General features: G+C 37.7%; 1 protein-coding gene across 3 annotated transcripts; it reads right to left on the bottom strand.

Moving 5' to 3' along the window:
• Window positions 1-834: 834 nt before the first annotated feature.
• Window positions 835-8993, bottom strand: LOC141785613 (uncharacterized). 3 transcript variants are annotated; one of them, XM_074664035.1, is made up of 15 exons: window positions 8598-8993; window positions 8374-8493; window positions 7203-7259; window positions 7009-7047; window positions 6718-6889; window positions 6485-6610; window positions 6159-6357; window positions 5794-6070; window positions 5527-5704; window positions 5339-5415; window positions 5055-5235; window positions 4715-4963; window positions 3526-3697; window positions 2357-2505; window positions 835-2223 (listed from the first exon to the last, which is right to left on the bottom strand). In XM_074664035.1, exons 1-15 carry the CDS (start codon window positions 8892-8894, stop codon window positions 2096-2098), a joined length of 2421 nt encoding a protein of 806 aa, XP_074520136.1. In that variant the 5' UTR covers window positions 8895-8993; the 3' UTR covers window positions 835-2095. The 3 variants fall into 3 exon arrangements, with proteins under 3 accessions (XP_074520136.1, XP_074520137.1, XP_074520138.1); XM_074664036.1 differs by having other exon boundaries at window positions 8374-8460; XM_074664037.1 differs by lacking the exons at window positions 8374-8493; window positions 8598-8993 and adding an exon at window positions 7949-8361.
• Window positions 8994-9524: the final 531 nt, after the last annotated feature.

Genomic DNA, 9524 nt, shown 5'->3' with positions numbered 1-9524 from the left:
TTTACAAATAAGCAGCTCTGAATGACTAACATTAATGTGAAAGTTTAAGTAAGTTTATGGAAGTACTCAAATAAGTTGCCCCTGTTCCTTTAGAAATCATTCAGAAATGAAAAAGTACCAGGTGTTTTTTTTAAGCCTGAAACTGCCTGCATGGTCTTTAGAGTTTCCATTTATCACCGAGAGAGCCCAGAGTGGACATCGTTTATTTGTGGTGTCATCCATGTTGTGCCCACAGGCTTGCTCAGAGCAGACTCGGTAAATAGTGCCCCAGTCTCCTTTGCAGAATCTCAATGGCCTTTCTATCTTTGGCTTCTCCAAAAGTCACCGTACATCACCAAGGGCTCTTTTTAATGTCACCCTTTTTTGTCAAATTGTCTGACAAGTGCAAAAAATGTTTTAGTAACACTGACCAAAAAAGCATCCAGATGCTTTTGTCTTATTTTACTTTATAACATTCAATCTGAGCCACATTCATCCAACAAGTCCAGAATGTTCTAAATTCAAGCTGTGAAAAGTTTATTGTATTTGGAGATTTTTCTTTTTTTTTTTTTTCAAAAATTTTAAAACTATATTTTTTCTGATACCATTCGCATACTTTTTATTCCTCATTACAATCAATTCAGGCATTTATTTTGTCTTTTAATATTTTGAAAATAAGAAAAATACTTTTCTGGATTTGACATGCTACTGTGGTTCATAGTAAAACCATTTTGCTGAAAATAAGATACAAACTTGCTTTGATTTCAGTTTTACAGTGAAAGTTTTTTGTTCACTGTAAAATGAATAAAACATGAATGAAACATCTGAAGCCTGTTTTTTTTTTTACCAGTTTTATTGATATCGGTACAATATGCACTGAAGCTGTGTTTTTAAAACATGTAAAACAAACCATATGAGTGACTTTACAATTGAACTGTAAGTGGTAATGATGATAAAAACAGTGTTAAAAGTGGTGATGTTCACCTCATTTATGTGTCATTTAGCTGAGAGCTGAATGACAGAAATGTCAGCATAAATATTCCTGCAGAAAGGTCTGTTTAATCTCCAGTTTGTTGTGTACAAAAATCAGGCAATGTTTAAACTTTTCTCTAAAGTTAAATGTTAAGTATCAGTGTATCATTTGTACATTTCTTTATCCGTTTTAGAATCCAAAATCGGAAAACGGATAACGACTTATTTTATTTCTCGTTTTCAAATAAAAAATTCAGAAAATGAATAACGGCCTATTTTTCGCTATTTTGATTTTGTTTTGAAATTAAAAATAGAGTATGAGAGAATGGAAATATCATGGGATTTTTGTTCTATTCGTTTTGGTTTGTATCATTTTCGTTGTGTTGTGACCTAGGAGTTGTTGACTTTTTTCTCAGGGAGGCCAGCCTGCACAGATGTTGAAACCTGTTCACAGAGATAGAGAAGGCGATATACAGTGAGTGACATATAAACATCGAAAATGATACTAACCAAAAATAAATAAAACAAAATTCACATGATGATTCCATTCTCTCATATTCTGTTTTTAATTTCAAAACAAAATCAAAACAGCGAAAAATAGGCCGTTATTTATTTTCCGATTTTTGATTTGACAATGAGAAATGAAATGACAAGTTGTCATCTGTTTTCTGATTTTGGATTCTAAAACGGATATGGAATGAAGGAATGATACACTGATAGTTAAGCCAACAGTTTTCTCTCTTTCATTTTAAACCAGACATCATGTAACCTCACAATGAGCAAAGTGCAGTCAGAGGCTATGGTGATCATTTTTTCTTTTCCGAATGATCAACTCCTGCTCTTTTCAGCTTATCACACATCACGTTAAATCCTGCACCCTGTCGTTTGCTCCCATCTGCTGCCTCCCTTTGCTGGTATCAAAGTTGTGCAGAGCACAGTGTTCTGCTCTCTCTCAGGCGTTGCTTGTACCTCTTGTACTGAAGTTCTGTTAGTTGGTGTTTTGGATTCCTTGGCAGACATCAGACTTGTTTTTCCATCGTCTCTTCTTGACACTTCAGTTTAGTTTTTGGACACTGCTGTCAATCATCTTGGGTTGTTGCAGCCTCATTTTATGAAGTGGCATATGTCCGGTGATGACCTCATCTTATGAGGGTGTTTCTAACAGGGTGTGAGAGTCCTCTGGGATGGGGATCTGTTTGAGTTCTTCTGTGTATATTCTTGGGTCCTCGAGGACTTCTTCAAAAAGCAGTGTCATCAAATCCCGTATATAACCTGAAACATACGTTTACATCATTCAGTTCTAATTTCAACGTCATAAAAAATATTAAGTATGCTAAAGAATTGCTGCTTGTTTATCACATTAATATACTGTAGTACCCCTTCAAAATAAGCAGTTTTCACTCACTGCATGTTGGTGCTGTCTTGAGATGCTTTGGCGCCAGTTTCCTGCTCCCGGACTGTTGGAACATGTTCTTGTTTACAGCTTTCTCCTCTGAAGTGGCTTCTAGTTTTTGCTCTACGTTCTCGTTAAAGTGCATGGCAGCCAGGTACAGTCTGGGGAAATAAGCATTCAAACTTGTACCATTAGTTCAAAAACAAACTATTTTGTAAAACTTTTAAAGCAGCTATGAGGTACTTTGAGTTTGAACAGATGGTTGGCAGCCTCTAAGTGGTATGACTAGTCTCTGAGATGACCCTGTCCCCTACACCCTGTATGTTGTTTTCTTACAAAAATAATCATGCTGCTGGGTATTCATTTTTTTTTTGAAAGTATTAAATGTTTAAAAGCTTTGGGCCGGCAATCTATACAGGATGTACCTAATGACAGCCGGGACAATTTCAGCACCCCTTGGGACCCCAAAGGGCAAAAGCAGTAAAGATACAGGATGGTTGTTAAGGATGACTTGATGGATGCTGATTCTGGTGAATTGACTATTTCTTTATCTGTGTTATTTTTCTTTTAAATTAAGCTCCCAGTGACTCAGATTATGATACTAATGAACTTAAAATATATATGTGTTATATGATGTATTCTGACGGTCTCTACCTATGCGGTTCTCTTTCAATTTTTTCATCTTTTATATTACTGACTTAAACTTGACTTGACCCGTGTTTTTGCCTTCACATTGTTAACTCAACTAAATAATTGTAATTTTGTATGAGCATGTTCTTCCATGCTTGTTCTGTGGTTTGTCACCTGGAGTCAATCATGTATAATTGGGTCCTAACCACTGAAATGTGTTTGTTTCTGCACGCTGCAGTTTTTTTTTGGACATTAGAAGTTTGAACATTTTTGTAAGAGCTGATATTTTTCTACTTCACTTCATAGTGAAATAGACTCTTCCTCAATCTTAAAATTGTAACAGAAATTAAAGCAACTGTAAAGGAGTGATCAGTATTTGTGTTTTCTTGAGGAAATAAATAAATATATCACCAATAAATTGGCTTTTTTGTTACCAGACACTATGCACACTGGATAAAGCTAGAGAAGGACCCATCATCATATACTATGTTTCAGATTTAAGAAAAAAAATCCTATTTTGAAATTGTGTTTCGACTTCAAACATTCATTACCTGCAAAGCTTTTCAATGAAAGGGGCGTTTTCCTTCTTTGGTGCAAAGTGAAGAACGTCGCGGTGGAAGTCCTCCATTAAAGAAGTTTGTGGTTCATGACTGAGGTTTTCAACATTACGAAGAACCTGTTCATTCATCACAACTTTTTCCACTCTGTGTAAGGTATCTGACCCTGAAAAGAAGAGACAGACAGATCCTGTTAAGACTGGACCAAGCTCCAATACTAATCAACAAGATTTTAAAGAGGGGGTTTGATGATTTTTCATATTTTAGAAATTGATATAAGATAACAATGCTGGGTGTCCTTATTTAACTGCTACATACTTGAATATTGTAGAAATCCCTGACTCTGTCTCTAAACTGCTCAACAACAAAAAAAAAACATTGTTCTGTTTGAAATAAAGCACAAGATCTTCACAAGATTTGCTGAAATGATGAGGTCATACATAAGAACCTTGTAACAAGTCATGTTTGAAGCACAGACCTCAACTACGAAGGTCTGCCCATAACTTTACCTTTGACAGGCCTCCAGAGAACTGGCCAATCAGAGGAAAGGGGGTTTGTGGAATGAAGTGTTCCAAACTGATACTGAAAAGGGTTTTGTAAAACACCAGTGTGAGAAAAATCTAGATTTTTTTTTAAGCTGTAAATAATGCGATACTACTACTGGGGCACCAGAGAAACTATATTAAAGAATAAAGCACAATACCCCCTCTTTAATATTTATTTAACTTTCCAATTTTATCTATCTTGTGCAAATGTTAGCAGTCGTCTTTTCAGTCTCTGGGGTTAAAGAAACAGTCCTACATTTTACAGAGCACATTTTTTGATCATCAGGCTGAAAAAGGATTTTAGTCAGTAGGATTTTTAGTTTGTAGCTCCGAAACCAATTTTGAGTTTAAATGTTCTCATGCTTATGGTGTTAGTAAACTTTGAGAATCCTAAAAAAAATAAACTGTACATTTTATTTTGAGGGAGCAGCTCTATTGTTTTCATCTTTTCTTTAAATTCAAATTGTTTGCTAAATAGTAAGGTATTTGATGCATGGGCTATCTGGTTGCTTAACAGGAAAAAAAATCACACACCCCATACACAGAAGTCCTGGTTCTGCTCCTTTGCCACACAAAATCACCCTCTCTCTCGGTAGCTCAAAGTGAACTCATTAAGTTAGCAAATACTTCATACAAACCTGGTTGAAGCCACTTGCTTGAGTCTGTAGAGAACTCATCTGAATGAGCACACCTGGGGAAACATGGCTCATCATGTTTGTGGATGTTTTGAAAGCAATTGAGCAGGGACTTCCATTTCGCAACCTTCTCTGGTCCAGACTGCGAGGATCTGGCTGTGTAATAGATGTGTTTTTTTATACTAGGCAACCATTTCCGCACCGCTTTAAATCTCCTTTTCTTTGCCAGTGCTTTCAATTTTCTTGACAAACCTGAGAAATAAAAGTTTTGATAATGTTAAAAAATGCAAACCTTTCCAGATAACTCTTACAGTGTTAAATCTTATACAACTAGATTGTTTACCCTTCTCAAAGTGACAAACATCGTAGTAATGAGTGACATTTCGCTCCTTTAGATATTCTTGAACTTGTGCATTGCAGTCGGTCACAACGTAATCCACATTCAGATGGTTTGAATCTGAGAGGTTGAGTCCTCTTCTGAGAGCCTCTTTTTCCATGTTGGAGCTTTCACTGGATCCACAGCTCTAGCACAAAAAAACACACATTGAAATGTCATTTTATGCATGTATACATAATTTTACTGTCAGATAACTTAATGATTTTCAGACTAAACAAACTAAGATCTACCTGTTCTAGCTGCACATCAATGATGTGCTTTGTCTCCAGGCTCATAAGGCTGCAGCTGCTGAATTTGGTGGCTCGTCCTTGAAAATTGCCATAAAACAAAATAAAAAAAAGTTTTTAATGTTAAGAAAAAATTAACATACATATTACTTTGACTAAAACAAGTGAGTTAATAATATTATATTCCTCACCTGGTGGGTCTGTCTTTATAAACCCACCCACTGCTACTTTGTTCTGCAGTCTCAGATCCTGAATCAGTGTCTGCTGATCATTTTTCCACTTGTGGATGATTGCAGGCTCAATAAACATCCTGACATTTCTGTTAAAGCTGTCTTTCGTGAACATCTGAAGATTCATTGCTTTACAGACCTGAAAATGAAACAAAGAAAACATTAAAAAATATTTTTGTATGAATTCAAAAGCATCCTTACTTGTCAACTGTGAACTCTTTTCATTACCTTTTTCACCTGTGGGAAAGATCCACCTGTGAAATAAACAGCTGCAGACATTTGGAGGTCTCCGACAGGTGTGCTGCCTCTGATCGGCTGGCTCTGCCATGTTCTACTATACAGGCAGTCTGGGCAGCGCTGACTAAAGGACACATAAGTCCCCAGTCTCTGCTGCTGCACCTCACAGTCCTGCATGCAGAGGGGACAGGTCTCAAAGAGCGCTCTCAAACAGCTCTCAAAAACGATGTACTTTGGCTCATTGTGCTGACAGGAGGCCTCCATCTGCCTGAAAGGGAAGAAAAAAACAGAGGCAAATATCCATTGAACGATCGATACACAGAGTGTATAGACTTCCACTTCCAAAAGCAGCTTACCTGATTTCAGATGGAGAAATAGGTGCCATAATTTCTTCATCCTCCTCCTCCTCTTTAATTTCTAAACGGGGTCTCTTTGCTGGTCTGGCCTCCATTATAGATGAAGAAGCCTTTTTAGGTGGTGAGGAGCGTGTAGGCCCTCTGTCCCTTTGGGAGGTCTCATTGAAAACACTGCTGCAGCACAGATTAGCTTGTGTACCTGATAGAAAAAAACAGAGCTTTAACAGCAACCCTGTAATGAATGGCTACATAAATCCATGTCATTAACAGGCTAGACCTACTTTATACATTCAATACCAACTTGTTTGTCCAAAACAAATACTCACCTTTGCTTCTGAAGTGCGTTAGTGTACCCTTGGACAGCTGTGTGGCAGCAGATTTTGAAGTAACAGTGGAGAAACACTGTGTGCCAATGGATAACATCAACTGGGAGAACTGCGTAGCAACAGTAGCTTTACGTTGAGGACAAAGTAAAAGTACAGTGAGGCTGTGCTTTGTCACATAAGTCATACAAAGATGTTATGATAATAACCTGTTAATATTCATATCAGGCTCTTACCTTTTGCTCTGGAATATAATGCACCATAAGGCAACTGTGTGCCAACGGACTGGAAAGAAGAAGTGGAGGAACACTGTGTCCCACCACTGACTGTACGTTTTGGGGATATTAGAAGGGTAACATTGCCTTGCTGTGTTGTTATATGTGTTGCAGAGAACTGTTGTGATGAAGCCTGTTCAGGAAAAGAGAAAGTGGAGGTAAAAATTTGTATTCTGGGTGATCTTACTTTAATAATAAACAACAGTATTTTGGGGCAAATAAAAACTGAAGTTGACAGTAAGTTTGACATACCATGTTGCTGCTCTCAGTTTTGACATAGGTTGTGACAGGCTGTTGTGAGGAAATGTGAATAGGAAAACAAAGAAAAAGATTGAGCAACTTCAGTAATTGTGTTTTCTCTTTGAAAAAACAAAACAAGCTGGACACACATCAAACTGAACTTTAAGAATAAAATAGATGCTGAATGTTGAGTGAGTGTGATATACCATGTCACTGCTCTCTGTTTTTATATGGGTAGTTGTGTGCTCCTCCGAAGAAATTGGCTGAGGACAGGAAAAGGACAAATTTCCTTATGAAACAGAAGTGATAATGTGTATTTGAAAAATGTACATGTATCCACAATGTGTCCTTAGCACCAGAGGCTGTAGAGATTAAGTTTGAGAAACAATGTCATCATCCCCTTTCATATGGATTGCTGATGGGCTCATTGGTACATTGGTACAATGATTTTTCTCATCTTGGAAAGAAAGAAATTCAAAACCTTAAGAAACATTTTTATGTTTGTCAAAAGTGTAGGTAGATATAAAAGGTGCCTTTTTGAAGCATTATAAACAGCTATTGGTGTGTTTTCAGGCAATTTCTTTGCTCAAAATGTAGCTTCTCCAGCTGGAAACATCTAATATCAAGGCCAAACATCAGCCATAAACAAAGAATATGACTTCCCGACCTGTTAATGTGACGTATCTTGCATCATGTGACGCAAACATGGCGGACATATTAACATAAGGCTGGTAAATTTAATAATATAAATATAAAAAAATATATTGTGTTTACATGTGTCATGATAGTTGGATATTTTACCCCAAAGAACCACGGATGACGAACTCAGGTCGATATTATTTCCACATCATATTTAGAAGAACACTTCTCTCCCTTTGTACCCCGAACACTGAATTAGCACCCGGACGTACAGTAACGCTTACTTCAGTGCTATAGTTAAGCTAACACCTGCCTTTTCTGGCTCCTCAACATGACACTTCAGGGATGGAACAGCCCCGCTTTTTAGCACCAGCCTAGCCGCAAATCCAGCGTGATATTGGGCTCCGTTGACGAAAGCGTCATCGGTGAAGTGCCGTGAACAAACATACACGACAGACTGTGGCTTCTGCCTGTTCCCAAAAAGAAAGTCTACCCAACGTTTTCGGGTGGTTTCTTCTTTGGGTAAGGTAAACATGTGTGACTTCCCCTCACAACCGAGAACGCACTTTTTCCAAGACATAATGGCTTGAAAATATCGTAGGGTCCCGTGCAGTGCTGTCTATCGGTTTCAATGCCCTATGTGATAGTATTTTAGCTGTTTAGCCATTCCAAATTCAGCATCTGTTGATGACATGTATCCATGGGCTGTGTAATGTAGCATGAAGCTCAGTTTCTAACCTCATTATCCATGCAGAGCTCCGAGTGGGCGGGGCTGTCTTGTTGACGATGATGAGACGCTGCGCTGATTGGCTGACTCGATGTTGTCTGAGGAAGGAGGAGGGTGCTGAACGGTGCAGTCTGATGCAGAGGCGGAAAACAGCAAAACAAACATGGCAAGAATCTTAACCTATATCAAGCAAAAGGCTCCTTGTCATAAACTGTCGCGATTAGGAGACACTTACCAGGGTCATGCCTGTTGTTGCTGGCTCACGAACCGTGGGTAAAGATCCTCTTATGAGGGTCAGAGTCGAAGCGAACCCAGCTTTGTACTGACCCCAGTTGTTGAAGCAGTCCGGGGTGAAGTGGTTTGCACATACAAACAAATGAGTACTAACTGTATCTGGCACATTGTTGTTAAAAATGAAAAGTTGCCACTGCCTTCTTTGGATCTCCGGTGCTGGGACAGAATACAGGATTTTATGCTGAATTTTGCAATCAATAACAGAGCAGTTGGCATGTCTTGCTCTAAGCTTAGACATCTTAAATCTGCAACACAAAGGCAAAACCACGTTATCCTATGAGGAAGCGAAATGCAAGGGGTGGGAGTGGGAACAGTTTTGCTTGCATGCCTTTGCAAATCACTCCTGTCGTCACGTAACCACAGGAACCAATTCAGATCGTCCTGCTGAAGCTGTGTCACACTGTAAAAAGATTTTTCCCCTCCCACATTCTCTGAGTTGATTGGCTGGAGGGTGGTGAAAGAATATAGTAATAATAACAATATATTATACCTTTTTTTATGTTTCACCTTTAAAATAATTAGTTTACAAAGAGTTCTACAGTAGAAGCCTTGAAACAAAAAAGATAAAGTAAAAATTGAATAAAAATATAAGGTAGTGAACAAACTGTGAATAACAAAATCTAATCAGGAGTACACCCCCAGAATGTAATTAAGGAAATACACAAAGGCAGGAGAGGATATCCCAACTACAAGAGTAAAAATGGTAAGAAAAATTATAACAACAAAAAGGAATTAAGTAGCCAAATAAATAAAAGGAAATATCATTTATGATATGTTATGTGTTATATATGTTAAACAGTGAAAGTCAACTTGTAAAAGATGACAATAATACATAAATAAATAAATAAATATACACTAATAAAACATA

Source organism: Halichoeres trimaculatus, unplaced genomic scaffold, assembly GCF_033239565.1.
Source record: "Halichoeres trimaculatus isolate MK-OKI-2021-1 unplaced genomic scaffold, fHalTri1.1 fHalTri1_scaffold_23, whole genome shotgun sequence".
Lineage (NCBI taxonomy): Eukaryota > Metazoa > Chordata > Actinopteri > Labriformes > Labridae > Halichoeres > Halichoeres trimaculatus.
The sequence above is the reverse complement of the archived record's forward strand: the minus strand, read 5'-3'. Positions and strand labels throughout refer to the sequence as shown.